The sequence below is a fragment of the Emydura macquarii genome, unplaced genomic scaffold (genome assembly GCF_026122565.2).
Source record: "Emydura macquarii macquarii isolate MOO-44397 ecotype Brisbane River unplaced genomic scaffold, CSIRO-AGI_Emac_v2 contig_1119, whole genome shotgun sequence".
NCBI lineage: Eukaryota > Metazoa > Chordata > Testudines > Chelidae > Emydura > Emydura macquarii.
Genome location: NW_027131256.1, coordinates 15,943,009 through 15,964,136, shown reverse-complemented (window position 1 = coordinate 15,964,136; position 21,128 = coordinate 15,943,009). Strand labels below are relative to the sequence as shown.

Below are 21,128 nucleotides of genomic sequence, written 5' to 3'. Positions count from 1 at the left end.
ATTTCCCCTAGCTTTATCCAGCACCTAGGTACATACAAAATAATATTGTTTCTACACATTGCTTGTTTATGGGGGGAGGGAAACTGATTTATTTCTTTGTAATGAACTATTCCCTCGACTCTTAAGAGAAAAGCATTGGAAGTTACCTAGCAGCTACGCCTGATTTTTCCAAGGATTTAACACTCTTACTAGCATTTGAAAGAAGGACCTGTATTGGGAAATCTAATGAATCCTTCTTTACTGAGACTTCTTGTAATCAGTTTTCAAAACTTCATGTTCTTTGCCTGGGAATGTGGCTAGAACTGAAGCAGTGAGAAAAGCTGAGAGAGAAATGGCAGGCTGGTGAAGCACAAAGGATCATTTCACAACTCTCTCTGCATCAGCTCCATCTAGCACTAAATAAAAACATCTCAGAATGTATACATTAAGTTAGAGTAGGACAATGTTCTGAGCACAGAATGTTGGTATTTTAGAATATTGCCAGTATGTCGATGTGCATGAATATATTAACTGACAAGTCTAATGGTCTTTCCATAAATATTTCCTTCATTTTAAAGAACTACGAGTACTTATTCTCTTTCTAGAGAAATAGTCTGTTACATAGGGCACTTACAAGTTAGTGTGAGAGAAGCTGGATCAAGCCTTATCTTAGCACATTCAGATGCTTCCTGATCATAAGGATCTTCCTGATCATAAATATTTTGTCGTAAGACATTCATCACAAACTCTGCACTCATTGTATGCTTCATGAACTCGTCAGCCTCTGATGGTAAGGAGAACACCAGCTGGTAGAGTGCAGTGGCATTTTCTTCACTGAAAAAGAAATAGAGCTCAGCAAGAATAAGGACATAATGCCACTGGATGGCTTTTAGAAGCCACTGTATGGCTCTCTTTAATATTAGCATTTATTTTTAAAAACCATGACCTAAGGAGAAAATGTTAAAAACAATGGCATGCTTAAACTAACATGCTGCCCCCCTTTGGTCCTCAAGAGTAATTACTGTTGATGGTAACGGGATTTGTTCATGTAATCCAGGTAGAAAATGGGGAAGACGTTAAAAAGGTACAAAAGGCAGTTAGATGTCAAAAATCTCCCCCATAGGGCCATGACTGTGAGCAGTGTCCTTGTGCAATCCAAATATGCTGAAACCAGGAGAGCTGCTGCAACATGACACTTATTTTACAAAAGGGCCCACAGAAGTAACTGCTTTCATGATAAGAATATTATCCATTCTTCACTCTAACGATATCTGACTCAAGCCAGCCAAAATTTCTAATCCAAGTTCTGGAGTAGATTATGTAAATGACTGAATTGGGGTCCAATTCTGGAGTGAACTCTATGGTCCATTCAACTGGAATCGCCATTATTATATTCTATACATACAGCCTTTTCAAGAGAAGTTTAGGGAGGAGAAAGAGGAATACAAGAGAACAATGAGGTTTTACCTATGCACATAACACTTCTTTCTTGCTGGTATACAGCATCTTTCATCCCAAACACACACAAGATACAGCATATAGAGCAAACTGCCTCAGCACATGCTTACCACCTCTGTGGTATTCCACCAAAACCATCCTCATCAAGTGTGACCTAAGAAAGCATCACACTAAGATCACTAATGACCATCCCCTTGCTGAATAAGAGGGGGCTTTACTCTGTTGTCCAGGCTTTCAACTGCGTGCTGCCTTTCATGCTGTTCATCATAGTCTTTGCACATTTATATTTTCCTAGTTTCCTCCTACTTTTGATCCTTTTATGATGTCTTATGTCCTTCTCTCTCGGCATCCCCTGTGCCAGGTCTCCTTCGCTTCTCCCTTCCTGCCTCCTCTCAGTAAGTGTCTCCAATGGTTTCCCCAATTTCCACTACTACCTGGATGTGGACAATTCTAGAATTTACCTCTCAATCCCCATTTAACCTCCTCTATTCAGACCTAAACAAACTGGAGGATTGGGCCAAAAGAAATCTAATGAGGTTCAACAAGGACAAGTGCAGAGTCCTCCACTTAGGAAGGAAGAATCCCATGCACAGCTATAGACTGGGGACCGACGAGCTGGGCAGCAGCTCTGCAGAAAAGGACCTGGGGGTAACAGTGGATAAAAAGCTGGATATGAGTCAGCAGTGTGCCCTGGTTGTCAAGAAGGCTAATGGCATATTGGGCTGCATTAGGAGGGGCATTGCCAGCAGGTCACGGGAAGTGATTATTCCCCTCTATTCGGCACTGGTGAGGCTGCATTTAGAATATTGTGTCCAGTTTTGGGCCCCCCACTACAAAAAGGATGTGGACAAGTTAGAGAGAGTGCAGCGGAGGGCAACCAAAATGATTAGGGGGCTGGAGCACAGGACTTATGAGGAGAGGCTGAGGGAACTGGGCTTGTTTAGTCTGCAAAAGAGAAGAGTGAGGGGGGATTTGATAGCGGCCTTTAACTACCTGAAAGGGGGTTCCAGGGAGGATGGGGCTAGGCTGTTCTCGGTGGTGGCAGATGACAGAACAAGGAGCAATGGTCTCAAGTTGCAGGGTGGGAGGTCTAGGTTGGACATTAGGAAAAAGTTTTTTACTAGGAGAGTGGTGAAGCACTGGAATGGGTTACCTAGGGAGGTGGTGGAATCTCCATCCTTAGAGGTTTTTAAGCTGAGGCTTGACAAAGCCCTGGCTGGGATGATATAGCTGAGGTTAGTCCTGCTTTGAGCAGGGGGTTGGACTAGATGACCTCCTGAGGTCCCTTCCAACTCTAATATTCTATGATTCTATGATTCATCAGACCATCTTCTGTGTTAAAACACTGCCATCAAACTCAGTCTAAGCCCTTAACCTCCGTCCAGAGTCACACTGACATTGACAGCTCCAATGTCTGACCTCGTCTCTCACGATTACAGCTTTCTCCTGCCATTTCCAGAAAGTTCAGTTACTTCTTACTCTGTATCACCACCAAAATCTGTCCCATCACTTCTTTTCAATCGTCTGTTGCTAAATTTCTCTCCATAACTCAGCCATCTATTACCTTCATTACTGTAATCTTAACCTTCAACCTCCCCACTTCTCAGTTCAACATCTGCCATCTATCCAAAATGCCGCTATTTTATTCATCATCTGCTCCTGCTACTCTGAACAAGTCACATAAAAAACAGAATTCAAGTGTGATATTCTTGTTGCTTTTGTGTGTCCATGTTGTCTTTAAGCTTTTTAAGAGCACATACCTCATTTACAAAATGCCTACCACACTTTTGGGCACTGCAGCCCTGATTTTTAAAAAGGTATTTATGTATTGCTGCGCTCATTGCAATGCGTAACTGGTTTAGGAGCTTAAATCTCATTTTCAAAAGGGATTTAGGTGCCAAATTGCCATTGTCAATGGCATTTTGGCTCCCAAGTGCCTAAATGGATTCAGAACGTGAGATTTAAGCTACTAAATCAGCTAGGTGTTGCAACACTGAGCACAGCAATACTTAAATACCTTTGAAAAAACAGGGCCTAATAATGTATATTAAAGCAAAGATGCTCTGAAGCAATTCCAGTTTTCTTACTTCAACAAGTGTGACAAAGGCTGCAGTTGAGACCATCAAAGACTGAGCACATTGACAATACTTGATCAACGGTATCACAAAACCCCTTAACAATATGTTTTATTGGTAGGCAACGTATCCTTTACAAATATAATAGGTTAATTTTGGTGGAAACATAACTTCACTGATGGTACTGGTATTTTTCCTGACAAAGACTATTTCAGAGTTTTAAAATGTTTTGTATGTCTATGTGACAGATTTAAATTTTCCTCAACAAACACTTAAAGAAAATTCTTACGTTAATTTCCTACCTGAAGTTATCCACTTGAGCAGAGATAAAATAGCGCCCCAGGGCTGGAGATGAACTGTAGACATCTATTAGCTTGAAAAGAGAATCAAATATTTCTTTGAGGTCAAGTCCTGGCAGATATCTATACAAGGAAATCATTTTATTTTAAAATCTAATTGTAAAAAGCAGTTTCTGCTCTCATTGGGATTTCAATTTCAGTTGATTTTCTCTTTGCCAACTTAATTGTTTTTTTAAATACATAAAAACACTTTCCACTTTATCTGGAAAAATCACGACGGATGGATCTAAGAGTGGAGACCTCAACCCTTTCCACTTATTCTTTGCACTGACCGAACTAAAAATCAGGATAGGAAAGTAGGTGATGCTGTTTCTTTGATAGTAATGAGCAACGTCAGACCAGCCAAGCAAAACTGATCTTAGCTTCTCAAACCTTCTGAAATTACAATACCTGAATGAGCAAGCTTGAGGATGTGTTATGTCCACCCTGAATAAAACTGTACTGCAAGTGTGTAGAGTAAAAATACAGCAACCAGTTAAGCTGAAGAAAGTCAAAGATCATGGTTCAGGATGTAAAATAGACTGTCTACAGAGTCAGTAAAAACAAAAAAACACCTTAGGTTTCCCCTAGGTGAAACTTAATTTTGCCTTATTTTGATGAAAACTGTACACCTGTCGAGACTGGCTCTAAAGCTTTGCTAACATTTCAATAAGCCTGGTCAGAATCTCTGGCTGGTAACAAAATTCAAAACTAGTTGAGTTGGTGATGAGAAGGTTGAGAGTGTTTTGCATGACTACCAAGGAAAGAGTTACTGGACAGGCATTCAACCAGTTGTTATTCCTCCACAAGCTGACTGAGCATTGGATCATCTTGGCTGTGGCAATATGTCCGTATGTGGCAGCAGACAAACGGATCTGTATTACAGGCCTTCAAAGGCCATGTTGTGTCTGCATGTCAGTGTTGAATAGAACTGGAAATAGATTTTATCCTTCCAAGACTTATGAGGGGTCTAGTGGCAGAGATCCAGCTTCCTTTCACTACCCCAAGAAGCTCTTGAACCATTTTAGCTCTTTCTCCCTACTACCTCTCTTAGGTGGGAGGGCAGTGTCTTATGGTCAACAATTTCTTCCCTGAATGTGGCATTGGCCATTTCAGTCAGGAGTGGCACCACTTGCTTATGACTCCCTTTCACCAGCCAGGAAAGGTATGGGCAGACTCACAGGTCTTGGCTCAAGACTCCTTTAGGGTGGAGGTCTAGTCATTCTTGAGGAACGAATGTAATAAATTCCAGGAATTCAGGCAGGCTGTTTGTTGGCAGGCATAAAGTGAGCAGATTCATGTTTTAGAAGCCTTCCTCAATGTGCACAGTCTCTTGAAGGGTTGCTGTTGGGTTCCATTGCAGGCTGTAGGAACTCAGCATAGACGAAGCACTTAACCACCCAGGATAGCTCCTTAGGGCATGATTTGGCAGCTTCCATGGAGACTGCTCAGAATATACTTTTGGCCTGTAAGACAGCCTCAGCATAGGCTTGGAGGAATTCTTTGTGTTTCAACTTGTTTGCTTCAGCCTTTGTTTTCCATCCTCGGTGCTTTAATTGCCAACCTTCTCTCCGATTGGACAGGATGTCAGGAAACCAAGAAGATCCAGGTGGGCAGTGGATTGCTTTGGGGCTGTCATGTTGATGGCCAAGACTATTGTACAATGATCATGATACAGCATGTGCTAGACTACTTATCTTATGGATGGAGTGCTGTTGTCTTTTAGCAAGCTTTGGAATTTGAAGGACAGAGACTTCATGGGTCAATGAGGATCATGGGTCTTTCTTGTTATCTGGGAGCTGAGAGACCTCTGACTACTGCCTTAATGAGGTGATGGTCTGTCCAAGACACTAGCTGGACTGTGAGGTCCTTGACATTGACATCCAACCTGAAGATCAGGCTGTACAGGTATGGCTGGCTGTATGGGTTGAACCAGAGACTACCAGTGAAATCCTAGGAAATAGGACCAGGGCCAAATAAATACAGAGGTAAAATAACCTCTCCAATCCTACTTGAGATTCCCCTGTTTATGCACCCAATGATTACAACAGCCTTTTGGCCACAGGGTTGCACTGTGGAAGCTCACGTTAAGCTGATTATTTACTACAGTGGTTCCCAACCTGTTGCCCGCAGGGGCTTTCAATGTGGCCCGCGGCTCCCCTCCCACTGGCTGGAGAAGGGAGCCACCGCCAAGGACCGAGGTTGAGCATGTTTTCGTGGGGCTAAAAGACCAGTGCAGGCTCCTTGATGCAGCCAAGGGGAGGGGAGATCAGTGCTCCCCTCCCGCTGGCTGTAGCTGGGACCACAGCAAAGTGCTCCGCCGAGGTCCATAGGCATTGGGGTCCCTACTGGAGCCAGAGAGAGGGGAGATCAGTGCTCCCCTCTCCAGCAGAGAGCAAAACGCTCTATCTGGGTCCTTAGGTGCTGGGGTTCCTGCTGGAGCCAGTGGGAGGGGAGCACTGATCTTCCGTCTCCCTGGCTGCAGAAGGGAGCCACTGCCTAGGGACCCAGGTGGAGTGCACAGGGCTACAGGACGTGTCCAGTTTCCCTGCTGCAGCCAGGGAGATCAGCGAGGAGGCAGCCTCCTCGCTGAACTCCTTCTGTCTGGCTGCAGCGCGGGGGTTGGGGGGGACCTGGCAGTAGAGACTTGTGGCCTTTCCGGGTTGTAAATATGACATCTGTGGCCCTTGAGCCAAAAGGTTAGGGAACCACTGATCTACTACAGCCCCCAAATCTTTTTCAGAGTCACAGTTCCCAGGATAGAATGACTCCCATCCTGCAAATATGGGCTACATTCTTTGTTCCGAGATGTATACATTTATATTTAGCCATATTAAAACTCATTATTTGCTTGTGCCCTGATTACCAAGTGATCCAAATCACTCTGAATCAGTGACCTGTTCTCTTCATTATTTACCACTCCCCAATTTGTGTGTCACCTGCAAATGTTATCAGTGATGATTTTGTTTTCTTCCAGGTCGTTGATAAAAAATGTCAAATAGCATGAGGCCAAGAACTGATACCTTGATGATAATTCCCCGTTTACAATTATATTTTTGAAACTTAGCAGCGAGACACTTTTTATTCAATTTAATGTGTTATGTTAATTTCATACCATTCTAATTTTTATGCAAAATGTTGGGTAATACCAAGTCTTCGAGAAGTTAAGCATATTACATCAACACTATTATCAACCAAATTTGTAATCTCATCAATAAAGATATATTAAGTCAGTTGGACGGTCTTTTTTCCATAAAACCATGATTTATATTATCCTCCTTTAAATTCTTTAGTCCCATTTCACGCTCCATTATCTTGCTGGGATAGATGTCAGACTGACAGGCTTATAACTGTCCTGGTTGTGTTGTTCACCCTTTTTAAATAATGGCACAATATTAACTTTCTTCCAGTCTTTTGGAACTTCCAAGACTAACTGAAAATCAACATTAGTGGTCCAGTGAGCTCCTCAGCCAGCTCTTTTAAAATTCTTGGATGCAAGTTATCTGGACTTGCTGATTTAAAAGTGTCTAGCTTTAGTAGTTGCCATTTAGCATTCTCCCAAGATATTAGTGGAATGGAAATAATGTTATCAATGGTAAGTACATTTGTCATCTCTCTCCTCCCACCCCCATACAGAACAGAAATATTTATTGAACACTTCTACCTTATTATTGATAATTCTACCATTTCCATCTAGTAATGAATCAATACCAATGTTTGGATTCTTTTGTTCCTAATATTCTTAAAAACTCTTTCTTGTCCTTAACTATGCTAGCCATAGATATCTCCTTGTGTCCCTTTGCATCCCTCTATGCATAATTTTACTATAATTCATAGTTTGATTTATATTAATTAATATCTTCCTCTTTATTCCATTTGTTCTATCCTTTAATAGCTGCATGCACTTCCCCGCTAAGAAAGGTCAGTTTTTTAACTAGTATGGCCTTCTTCCTCAATCATAGAATTATTGCTTTTTTTGAGCATCTAGTAAAAGTATTCTTAAACAATTTTCATCACTCCCATTTTTCTGATTCAGTACTTCCTCCCAGAAATTGCAAACCCTTTACCCCCAGTAAATAGCACTGACAAAGGTTTAATGTCAGCATAAGTTACTCAAAGGAAACACCAAATAGGTGTTATGGTCAGAATCAGCTATGGTGAAAGTGCTGTCATAATTACCCTCTTAGTAAGATCTTCAGAATAAGCCGACTGAGCAGCACACTGTACTTTTAGCATTCCAGAAAAATTGCGATAATTTCCACTTGATACTGATTCAGGAGTCCAGTATTCATCTTCATCAATGTAAACTTCTGAAATTAAAAAAAAGGAAAGTGGGTGTTCCAACTGGCTGTTACAGATGGAAAAAGTTCAGTGTCATTCAACAATGAGCAGCTCTCAAAGCAGGGCCAATGGAGCACTGCCAGCTAGGGCCCTGGAACTGCCAGTCACAGTGGCGACGTATTTATTAGTGGTCAGACTAGCTGAACTCAAGGGAACTTGTGTCTCAATGCAGCATCTGTGACTGCTTTGTCAGGTGTTTCTTAAATGTAAATTTAGCCAGAGGAAAAACTGGAAGGGTAGCAAGCAAAACGGATGATAGTAACAAAACCTAAGTTACCTGAAGAAATTTGGGGGGTGATGGCACCACTCTTACTATTTTTAGGAAGTCTGACCTCCAGGCAGAGATAATTAATTGCACCAATACAAAATATCAGGATATAACCAATCTGCTGCATTCATTGCATTGACGCAAGTATGATTTTCATCTCGACTCTTTGACCCTACCATTGTATTACTTTTTCATGTAACCATGCTCTGTAATTGCCATAGGCAAGATATGGGATCAGGTTGGGGAGCTGGCTATCAGAAGATCTTAGCTTAAGAAAAGGCCCAAAGTAGAACGGTTTGAGAACCACTTGTCTAGACTTAATATATTAACAGCCTTGGCACACCCCTATTCAAATCAATGGGTATGTTGCCATTGACTTCAAACAATAATTATGCTGATAGCAAGCTACCAAGCAGACATAATTTAACAGAGAGAAGAGGAATAAACAAATGTACAAGTGTCATCTTTAAGCTCTCTGGGTGCCTTAATTGAAAATCAGCACCAGTTACAACATGCTCGTGAAGAAAATTCCTCATATCCACTGAAGAATACCCAACTGCTCACCCCAGCACATTCTATAAACCATCACCGTGACAAAACTCAACAATCAAACTACAGACAGGCTGCAGCATGCATCTGAAGGATACCACAGATTTCATTTAGTTTGTGAGACACACACTATCAAAAGAAAAGTACATACCTGAATAAAGAATTAGGCTCATAATAATCACTAGAAGCAGCACCAGGAAAGCTGAAGATATAACCATCCACAGTTTACATTTCCAAAAAACGGTGTTACCACAAGATCTGCAGTAGTAGGCTCTCCCCTAGTCATACAAAAAGTAAAAGAAGCTATCTGTTAAGAAACTAGGAGGAAAAGAAAAACATATGAGCTCTTCTCTGTTTTTAGGATAAATAATCTAAAAACAATCTACATAGACAGGAGAATCTCACTATTAAATAATATATTTTATTTTTACTGTGCCTTTTATTTAAGGGTATCAAAACATTTTCACAAGTATTAGGATGCAACAATTTAAGTAAAAACATTAGTCTATTAATATCAATGGGTAAGTTGACTTGCCTAATGTCAAAAAGTGGTAGAGCTGGTAGTAGAACCTTGTCTACTTTTGAATCAGTCATCTGCTCTGATAAATGAAGAAGACTGTAGCAATGAAGCAGTTTTAACTCAATGATGAAACCAAGTGGTTGCGTATAATTTGGCTGACTATCAAATGAGTTTCCCCTTGGAGATCTGTCACTCTAAAAGTTGCGAGGACTAGACTGTAGGCACAGTTGCACCTTGTCAGGTTAAGGTGTAATTTTAAACTGATTCAGCTCAACTCGCACAAAAAGGTGTGTGAACACACTTATTGAGCTTTCAATCAATCAGACCTACTGTCACTAAACTTAAATCCTTAGGAATAGGTATAGGCTAAACTAAAATAAGCCACCTCTTAAATCAAAGTCTCTACACAAGGAATTTTCACCAGTTAAACTGGGTTAGTTATATTAACCTGGTGCAAATTTACTATCTAGACGAGGGCCAAGTTTCTTGAACCATTTTAACTGGTGCAAAAGAGCTTAAGGATCTAGAGTCTTATGAGGGATTCACAGAAATCAGAATGGAGCTTAGATCTTGCAGACCTTGTAACCTGTGTCAAGGTGAACCACAATGGAGTTCGCAAGGTCTGCAGGATGGGTCTCTGTTCTTACAGAAAAGAACTGGAAAAATGGACTATTTATGAATAGTGTGTGTGACTCCCCATTTCCCTGTTCAACTGCATAGAATTGAATGCACAGAGCTCAGTCAAAGGACGTTGTCAATGGGATGTTACAGAACTGAGTAAGGTAAAACAATGACACATGTAAGACAGCCTCTCAGGTACCCAGCTTTAAACAAGTTAAGCTAACAATGGCTGGGCCATCAATTGAAGGGAGAAGTTACTTAGCTAGCTCTATCCAGGCCAAGACGTTTTACTCTTCTCAAGGCTAAGCCTGGAGCCAAAGAGGATTCAAACAGCTCATGAACCACGGATGGGGTGAGCTAAGAGAACAGCCAGCACGTGTGCTCAAATACCGCGGGCAGTTCTGGCCACCCATCTCTGAAAAGATATCTTAGAAATGGAAAAAGTACAAAGAAGGACAACAAAAATGTTTAGGGGTAAGGAACAGCTTCCATATGAGGAGAAATGAAAGACAGACTGTTCAGCTTAGTAAAAAAATGCCCAAAGAGGTGATATGACAGAGGTCCATGAAAACAAGAATGGTGTGAAGAAAGTAAATAAGGAAGTTTTAGTTGCCGCTTCACATAACACAAGAACTGGAGTCACCCAATGAAATTAATAGGCAGCAAGTTTAAAATCATACATAAGGAAGTACTTCTTCACATAATGCACAATCAACCTGTGGAACTCATTGCCAGGGGAGGTTGTGAAGGCAAAAAAGTGTAATTGGGGTAAAAAAAAAAGAATTGAAGTTCCTGGAGGAGAAGTCCATTAATGGCTATTATACAAGGTAGGAATGCAACCCCATGCTCTGGGTGTCCCTAAACCTCTGACTACCTACTAGGACTGGATGATAGGGGATGGATCACTCAGTAATTGCCCTGTTCCATTCATTCCCTCTTAACCTCCTGGCACCAACCATTGTCAGAAGACAGGATACTGGGCTAGATGGAACACTGGTCTGACCCAGTATGTGTCAGTGAAAAACCTGACAGCCTGGAAGGACACACAGACAGATAGAGGAAGAGGGTTGCCGGCAGCGTCGACTGATTTTCCCAACTCAAGAGATGGGGAATAAGACCTGCCTGAGCTGTGGGTAAAGGTTAAGTTTAGGTAAGGGAATATGCATGTACATCTCTCATTTTAAATTCACCTTTATCTTCAGAGCAAAATAATTATGCCTTTTGTTTAAGACGTTTCTGTAGCCCTGCCAGTGCATGCTGTCACAGGCTCCCAAGGAAAACTGGCAGGTCTGGTTTTCCCCCAGATTGGCAATGACCTTCAGATTTTTTTCACCTTCCTCTGCAGCGTGTGGGTGAGGATTATCTAAGCCTCACTTAATTATTTCCCTGCCATTGCACGGCCTTGGGCACAGCTGCACATTGGTCCCTCCTATTCTTTGCCTCTGGCACATAATAGTCCAGTCTTCTGGGGCCTGTAATACATTGGTCTAGTTTTAATTGCTGGGTTTAACATGCGGGTGCTGAGTGGTGGCGGTAGCCTGTGACATACAGGAGGCCAGACAAGATGATCTGGTGGTCATTTCTGGCCTTAAATTCTGAGACTATGAATTAGTCAAATTAGTCATGGTTCACACCCGGGCGGGGAAGCTGTAACCTAGAGACGCAGTCAGGAAGTGGTTGGATTGAGGGATCTCACCCCAAAGAGAAGTGGAGGGATAAGCCCACTCCTTGAAAGGGATGCAATCGAAAAGGATCTCAGCAGGGGCAGCCTAACCAGGGGTGTGTGACACTTAGTAACAAGCTGCCTCTCCAGACCTTGCAAGCTACCTGTGTCTAATAGTACCTGTGTAACATGACATCTTCCAGATGGTACACAATTCTTCCAGAGGTTCAATTTATGCAATGCATAATGTGGAACTTCTGAACACCTTGATTTGGTTTAAGGAGTTCACAAATTGGCAGGCTGCACCTACAAACTTCCTATTCTTGAATCAAAATTAAGAAACATTATATTGTAATACCCAGCCTAGTTTCAAAGTTCCTTGGAGCGGACCATTTGATTTATGAAGTTTATAGATTCCTCAGGCTGTACAGTTTGTCATCTCTTTGAACCAAAAGTATTTATGGAGAAATTTACAAAAACATCCACACCTGTGACGTTTATAATATCAGTCCATATAGCCCTTATATGCAAACACTCATAGCAAATGGTAGAAAGATGTTTTGAGGAGTATGTTTGATTTTTGGATTTGAGGGTGAGGTATAAATCACTTACATTGTTAACTAGAGCATTGCTAATGTTAAGGTGTTGATGTCTAAGTTTTAAAAAATTACTAGAAACTATTAAGAGACAGATAAGTACCATTTGATTATTGTACATTTAGATTTTCACTTTTGGGGGCAGCTTACACAAGGTAGGTAAAGGAGACAGCAAGTAAGGTGCATGTGTAGGATGTACTATTTTTGTTTGGATATTTAAACAGATGAGGTGTATCTTAAAATTAATAGGAATTTTGTATTTGAAGAGGAAACAGCTAAGGGAGATTCTAGCTTTTAATATAATGCTTGACACTAGGGTATCACATTATTTCTGGAAAAGTATATTTAGTAATTATTTCTCACAACATTCTTGTGAGGTCAGTAGGCACAATACCTATTTTAGGGATAAGGAAACTGAGGCAGACACTTGCCCAAGGCTACAGATATGAAAGCCTGGATTTCAACTCAGGTTTCCAGCCTTGTGCTCAGACCATTACAGAACGCTAAGTCTGATCAATAAGTTTCAATTGAGCTGATGTAGGTACACACTCTAATCCCTGATTCCTCCCTGCAGCTGAGCCAACACTTTTTACTTAGATAAGAAAAATCTATTTGTCTCAGATCTGAGAGGGAAAAAAATAGCTACTGCACACCATGAATAGTTTCACAGACATTTTGGGTGGTACAATAGTGTTGACTATTGTGCAGTAGGACCACGGACTGAGGCTGGAAAAGAAACCAGGAATAACTGTGTTCAAGATAATTTTCGAGCACACTTTAGATCACTTTGATAGCTAAATGCCTGATTTGCCAGTGGAGACAGAGACATACGTATCTAAATAAAACTACCCACAATAGTCTCCGGCACTCGCCCCCGCTCCGCCCCTCCCGCTCGGCAATTACAGTAGACCTGAGACCTGACCTTATCGGGACCTTTACTGACACACCTAAGATAGCAATAGTCTGTTGGGTAAATCCCTAGACTGAGTTTTAGGAAACTGGATTAAATTCTCACCTCTGGCACAGACTTCCTTCGTGGCCTCGGGCAAATCACTGAACGTTATTGTACCTGAATTCTCCATCAGTAAAATCGGGATACTACTTCTCATGTATTTAGACAAAAGTTACTGCTGTCAGATCAATTGAGCAGAAGTGGTGACCCGTTCACTTGACCCAGAAATAGACGCTATTAATCCACCTCCGCCAGGTGAAGTAACGCTGCATTGACGGGAGCGCATTTCCCATCGGCGCAGTGAACTGAAGACACCACAGTAAGCATGAATTAGGAAGTCGACGGGAGATATATACAAGCTACTCTACATAGCTTGCATATCTCCTGTCAACTGCCACCTAATTTGGAGGCACATGTAGACATAAACTAAGCTCTTGGGGCAGAAGCCATCTTACTATGTGTATGTGTAGCATGCTTATCATACAAATTAATAATTGTTGGCACTCACAAGTTACAGGCATGAGCATTGTCAATAATCTCATTCTTGTTTTGGCAAAATTAAAAAGTTTACAATACCCCCAGAGGGATATTGTCAGCTGCTGTTAATCTATGATACAGAATTTGTATCTGCCATTGCTTCCTTTGATCACACTATACACTAAATTGTATATTAAAGGAGAAGTGCTAAGTAGTTTTGGTCCAAAGTTTAGATTGTGGGAAGGGACTAACTTTTTAAACAGGAAACAAATCCTAATATTAGCAGTAGTGTTTTCCTGATATTTTAATTCTTTTACAAATGAAACCCTTTTTAATTTGGATTTTAACGTCCCCTTTTAGTGACTGCAATTCACCCACTGCAATATTCAGAGCATGACAAACCAAAAGCGAAACTAATAAAACTGTTTTTAAAAAGAAAGTGCGATTTCATTTTCTGAGTAAAATGCTAATGAAAAAAAAAGTATTACAAATGGTAAATGAGTTAGATTTTAAATATCCTCTTTCAATCAGATGTCATTAACTGCAGAAGAAAAGAAATCTGCCTTTAACCTTAGTTTTTCTGACATTTAACTATAAGTCAACAATAAACTTTACAACAAAGCTACTTTGTTCCATTAAAATGCTCCTCAGTTATTTCAATCACTGTGCACTGTAACATGCTTATAAAGTAGAAAGTGAATGATTATGAGTCTTACCGTATTTTTTATAGATGCTTCAGGATTAAGAGGTTTATTATGGTCCACCCCATTTTCCTCTTCAAGTTCTCTCTCCCCCTCTAATCCAATAACCTGCATTTCATGTTCAGGAACATGACCATACATAGCTTCCAGTTCTGCGAGGAATTTTGACTTTAAGGCAAATACTGAGAAGACTCCCTTCCTTCCTGTTTCTGCTGCTATTATGTTGGAGAAAGTTCAGGGACAAGGTTTGAGATGTCAGCAGCCAGGGCCAGCATACTTTTACAAACAAGTGATCTCAAGAACTTGAGTAAACACGGGAAATTCCGTGGAGTGAGGAATTGACTGTGACTGTATCCTCTGAAAAAAGAAATGGGATGAGGCGGAAGTATCGATTTGCCTAGTCTTTTGAAACACAAGTGTTCATTCCCCAGCTGTATCATACTAGATTTTCCAGTTTGGTTACCTTACTGTACCAACCCTTAGTAAGCACAAACAGCTATGTGAACCTGAGGCAACATGGTGCTTGCTAAAGCAGCTACGTCAGCGGAAGAAGCTATCTATCTTCAGTCTCAGAAGAGAAGACTGTTTTCAAACAGCAAGCAAGGAATAGCCCTGTCACATTAATGAATAAAAGCACAGGTCAAAAATGTAGTACCATAACTATACTATACAAAGGAACTAAAGCAAGCATGTATTTATACAGCACTTTTCACAAACAGAAGAAACCAAAGAGCTCAGTAGACTGAAAGTAGGTCTAAGCTATCAAGTTAAGTTCTGAACTAGCATGAAACTCTGGCACCTGGATTCATGGCTTTGTTTCATGTAGCAATGGCCTAACCTGGAGTCTCCTGGACAGGTCTCAGTCTATTCCTGAAGGATCTGAGCTCCTTTCACTCTTAATACACCCGTTCCTAGTAAAGTAGGAAAGGTCAACAGTACACTTCTTAAATTTCAGTTGTTAAGATCTGCAATCATTAACCTTGTGTAAGTTTTATGAGAATTCCATTCCTATTTCACGTACCTGTCAAGGCCAGAGTTTGTTCATTCACAACAAAGTGAGGCCTGCACACTAACTCCTGAATCACAATACCTTCCCCATCTTAAGTCTGCACCCAGATCTGTACTTTGTGGTTTACCTCTCTCTCATATGCACATTATATATAATGGGCTGAACCACTACCCCAGTGTTGAGGTCCCCCCTCCCTCCAGCATAAGGGAAGTTGAGAACTAGATCTGAACTTTGTGGCCAAGGCTCACATCTAATCTAAAACTGTAGGAATGCAATGTCCTTCTCAGTTGACGATATTCAGTTTTATCAATACATGAAGTAGAAACAAACTCAGGTTTTGGCAGGTTAAGCGCCTCTCAGTTCAACTTTATTTAAATAAAAAGGAAACTTCAGTTGGTTTTAACTCATCTACAGCTGAAAAGCTGTGACTGCAGTTTTAAGCATACTAATAGTTCAAAGTGAATTACTTTATTTCAGTAGTGCGGTCAAACTAGTAAATACTTAGTCACCACATTTTGTTAAAAAAAGAGGAAGTGAATGACTATTCAAGAAATACCAGTACATTAGTAAAATATTTTTAGAATTTTAATAGAGTTGAGAATAAACAATGCTTTTACATTGAATAAAAATTGGAGAAAGTACCACACATTTTAATGAATTAGATTTTTAAAAAGAGCCTTAAACATATGAATTATGTAAAATGCAGACGTGTATGTACATGTAATTTACAGAATGCCTTCCTTGATGTACTATAAAATGAGTCAGACTACGAAAGTGAGTTATAAATAAATGAGGGTAGTATTGCCAATTTCAAGAAAGATTATGTGACTCATTACTTGTACCCAAAATATGAGGGTTTGTTTTTTTTTTTAATTAAAGATTACATAATGGTTTTGGTCCATCTTTTGCTTCCTCCTACACACCACATCCAAAAGAGAGAGAGAGAGAGAGTCACAATTATCATTGCCCACTCTCCTAAATTTATTAGTTAAGTTGATTTTGGCCATCACTGCAGGAGATCTCATCCCACATTAGCCTGTCCCCGGCCCAGCATTTAATTTGGCCCCCAACCTCTGAATCACTCCTGTCCCCTCAGTCCCTGTATCAGTTCTGTCTCTGGCAGCCCCCGCTCCCAAGTCCCCCGTCAGTTCAACCCAGCCTTCCCTCTGCTCCTCCTGGGGTTCTTCATCCCTTCTCCCATCTGCAGGCTGGAGAGGCAGCTCCGGGACTCTTGAGCCTCCCCCCCACCCCATTTCCCCTTTCCAGGCTCCAAGCCCAGGCACTGCAGAGGGGAGGAGGAAGAGCAGTGGAGCTGCCATGAGCTGTGCAGCTCTTTCTGTTCCCTCTTCCCCATGTCCCTCTTATGAGGACAGCTTTGGGTTGCTGCTGAGGGCAGGAGGAAAAGGAGGAGGAGGAGACAGCGCTCTTCCCACAGCAGCTCCGGTTAGCTGCCCACCCCATTTGCCCACCTTCTGGGGCAAAATAACCAGAGGGTTCAAATACACTAGGGGGCTTGAGCTACTTGCATCATTGTGAGACTGGCTCCAGCCCAGTCAAAATCCCATCATTCGTGACCAAAAAAATCACAAAAGCTGGCCACACTGTGGCGGGCCTATTAATATAACATAAGCAAGCGGCGCGTTTGTGTGTGCTGGAGGGAGTGGCATCTAACTTGCCAACTACCATCCTCATGTTACCTCAGGTCTGAAAAGGTAAAGCTACAGGATACCGAGGGGGAGATAGTTAAAGCTGTTGAGGGAGGGGTGGGGGCGAAATGACAAAGCTTCCATTAATTTTCAAGATATATGTGCTTAAATCCCCTAAACAGCACTGGAAGTCTGAGTCTATCAACTGATACCAAGCCAGGAGAAAAACCCTTGTGATCAGTCTGCTAAGTAGGAAACTACCATTTCCATCAACCCCCTCCCCACGGATCTACAACCCGCTGGCATGGACATTCCGGCTCATCCCCTTCCACTAGCAGTGGGGAGAAGGGGCCAAAACCATGAAAGGCCCTGACCCAGGAAATGACTTGGTACTTGAGGAAGTGGCAGCTGCATGGGAAAGCAAGGAGCAGCAGGGAAGCTGAAGGCACAGGGAAACCAGCAGGCTACTTTTTCAGAGCAGGCTGAAGCAGGAGATGGGGAGTCACATATAGAATAGGGTGTGACTGCCAGACAGGTCTGTGTGGGATGCAGCAGAGACTGGGCAGGGAGCCAGCATAAAGGGGTGCTAATCAGCCACACCAACTTCAACAAACCTGCACAGTCGTCTTAGCTTTTAATAGAGAACTGGACTGGAGAAAGCACCCTAGGCACTACGCTTGAAAAACTGTTTAGTCGCCCAAAAATAAAAACCACGATTATTTTGTTTGGAGCTCTGTTTAAGCCACTGTACTTAGGATATTTACAACCTCCGTCTCTCCTGCCAGTCCTTCACTTTCTCCAAGTGGTCACTGGACACACCAGGGCTAGCACCTACCAGGCCTAATGGAAGCACCTTCAGCCTTGCCTCCACGTTGCAGTACACACTACTAGTGCCTTAGGTGGTTTGGCATACCACAGCCCTGAACAGACAGAATAATCACAGCCTAATAACTACTGTAGACCCAGGAGAACCTCAAACTGTTTTGACTACAAGATAACCATCCAAAAGTACAGATTCTTATTAAAATATACTCCAATGTTTTTGGTTTGGAATATCATAAAGTCAAGTTCCTGGCTTTTTTTTGTGCAGGAGATAATTCAAGATAAGTCACTTATTGCAGTCTGACACCCATGAAAGAGTTAATTTGAATAAGGCTGTTATCACAAGTAGCTAGCAACAGGTTTGTTCTCACAAAGTATAATCAGCACCTGAGATTGTATTGTGATTCTATAGTTTATTATTTGATAGCTGCTAGGGACCTTGTGTTTGTGAAGTTTTGTTTGAACCAGACCGAAAAAGAATTCTCTCGTCATCTACTATGTGCAGTTTCCTTTAGATTAACTGAACTGAGCTCTTCTTAATGAACTCAGCATTTTTTCTGTTCTAAAATACCATCACTCCAAGGACACCAGTAATGGTACTGCAGTCCTTGCATGTTTAGGGCCAGATCTTTATGTTTAATGGGACTGGTTTGTGCTTCACTACTGATGTAATCTGATCTCGTTTGTCTTAACCAGTCCAGGGAGGCTCACAAGAATGGAAGGGTGACACACAGCAGCTTAGTGCTCTCTTTGGTCTTGAATGCCAAACACCCTCCCTGCTGCTAACTTAACAAGGAAAGGGAGGAGGGGGGCATGGCTACCAAAGTGGGAGAGAGTTTGAGGTGCCCCTACCTCACAAGAAACCTGAGCTCTGTTTTTGGCCTCTTCTGGCCATGAGCAACTGTATTAAGTTAGAGCAGCCTGAGGGTCCTCTAAAACCCAGCACAGGAGGGAGCAACACCGTGATTGAAGAAGAGTGTCCTTTGCACAATCACCCTGACTTGCAGTTTGTATATTTTGACCAGACTTGAGAAGTGGGCCCTTGATCCTGTCTGAACCCCAAAGTGATACATATAGAGAGTGTATACATCTATCTGTGTGTGTGTGTTTGTGTGTGTTGGGGCTGGGGAGAGGAAAGGAATCATTCAAACCAACAACAAGGTTTGGTTGGAATTTGGCTCCAGGTTCCAATCCATTCTTATTTCATCCAGCCCTCTTTGTCCATTTCTGCTGAGGAAGACAATGAAGATGAGTCTATGGAGAAAGTTACTTTTAGTTCAGATTGTTCCTAAAATGTGCAGAGAAGTTAATTACAATTTTTATGTCTTAAAAATATATGTACTTCAGTATAGAAACATCTACAACATTTTCTTATGATATCATCATAAAGACATATTTCATGGATTGCTCCAGTAAAAATGGTGGCTTGTTTTTTCTCTTAAGCACATCAGTTTGTGTACTGACGAATCCAGTCATAAAGCTCTGTCACCTTTGTATATACACCAGGGCGGTTACGCCGAGCACATCCTTCACCCCAGCTGACAATGCCTGCAAGATACCATCTATTTCCCTTTCCTACGCAGGCCAATGGACCTCCAGAATCACCCTAAAGCAAAGGATACAGTCAGTCATTAGAACAAACACGTTGCACTGTGAGAAGATTTGGTAACATATGCACAGTAGACACTATTTCCCCCTCAAATTATTCTATTTTCTATTCTAGACAGTGTCTGTACATTTGTCTCATTACAACTAGTTGTTTCATTACAACTAAAACGACTGAAGAATGCAAATTAATAGCACCAAGCTAAAAAGGATTAGATTTTTATTAGTGAATGCTGGTAAATGTCAATTTTACTATATACACCACAAACTGACAAAAAATATTTCTATCAATAATAGTCAAAATTTTCAGAAAGGCAAAAAAAGAAAAATGCTGCTTAAGAACTTAGAGTTTGATTTAAGAATATTTACTTCGTGTGTTTTGATGTGTGATGTCAACAATTTGTTGGGGGGTTTTTTAACGGTAAGAAAGCTTTAACTTTTTTAATCTTAGTGTCTACTGTCATGACACAATTACTGTCTGACACTCTCCCCCCCATAAATTTCCAATAACTGTAAAAAATTAAAATTAATAAAATAAAAAATGCTTAAAATAAAAAAATCAATATAATCCATCAAAATTATTTTAAAATTTGAAAACCCAATTCTGCCAACCTAAATGGAACACAAAATGCAACGACAAGGGGATGCAAAGGAGAAGAGAAGGCGGCGAATGGTAACTTACCTCTCATGTCTGAACCATCTCATTGAACAAGCAGCTGATCATAGAGCAATACAGGGACAATAGAAAGAGATGAAGAGAGAGAATTCCACCTCCATTCAGATTCCAAACAACCCTAATTCAACCGCCTTCATTCCTATACCCCTGTTCAGCCATAACCAGTAGAAGCCCTCTTATGGCAAAATAATCTCAACACACTGGATCTTACCAATTGTTTTGAAAGGCAGCATTTGTTCAAGGGATGCAGGTGTTGTCTGTCAAACTTACCTCTCTGCTTCTGAGATCATTGTATGTCATGTTATTAATGAACCACATTCCCAAAACACTGTGCTCCATCATTGCATTAAAACCAAACACATTCCTGAGCTACAAAGGAATTCAATAAATTCAAGTTTTCCTACAGTTCTCACTTTTACCTGGCATGCATCAATGCCACCATTAAGATTCCCAGCACACAGCATTCGAGATGTAATCAGATCATCGTATAGCTTGTTGCAGACGCTTTGGTTAATTATTTTCACTTTAGCTTCTTGCAGGGTTTTGGCAAGGTAACCTAGAACAATATAAGTGTTACATATGCAGATTTTACAGTTCTGAAGAAAAAGCAGATAAAACAGACGGGAGAAATGTGTTTAGAAACTACCAATCCTAAGGATTACTATGTACTCTAGTTTAAATTGTCCTCCTTCACAGCTTTTGAATGTCTTTTACTAATGCCGCTTTCACATGATCCCTAAGGAGGGCAGGAAAATGGAGATTTTTGGCTTCTTGCGTTTCCTTAGTCCTTAGCCAGTCCTAGAAGCAAGCAGTGGCATGGAGATCTGTAGGA

General features: G+C 41.2%; 1 protein-coding gene across 1 annotated transcript; it reads right to left on the bottom strand.

The window, feature by feature from the left end:
* Positions 1-486: 486 nt before the first annotated feature.
* On the bottom strand, positions 487-14,884 carry CUNH3orf52 (chromosome unknown C3orf52 homolog). Its single transcript, XM_067546405.1, has 5 exons — positions 14,554-14,884; positions 9,160-9,286; positions 8,030-8,160; positions 3,815-3,885; positions 487-813 (listed from the first exon to the last, which is right to left on the bottom strand). Exons 1-5 carry the CDS (start codon positions 14,677-14,679, stop codon positions 597-599), a joined length of 672 nt encoding a protein of 223 aa, XP_067402506.1. The 5' UTR covers positions 14,680-14,884; the 3' UTR covers positions 487-596.
* Between the last annotated feature and the right edge of the window lie 6,244 nt (positions 14,885-21,128).

Bases quoted from the DNA above. Each gene is read 5' to 3' on its own strand.
- CUNH3orf52 (XM_067546405.1), bottom strand. From the start codon at position 14,679: ATGTATGGTCATGTTCCTGAACATGAAATGCAGGTTATTGGATTAGAG. The intron at 8,161-9,159 runs GTATGTACTTTT...TTTTAATTTCAG, and splicing joins GAGCCTAATTCTTTATTCAG to AAGTTTACATTGATGAAGAT. The intron at 814-3,814 runs GTAGGAAATTAA...TTTCTTTTTCAG, and splicing joins GCTCAAGTGGATAACTTCAG to TGAAGAAAATGCCACTGCAC.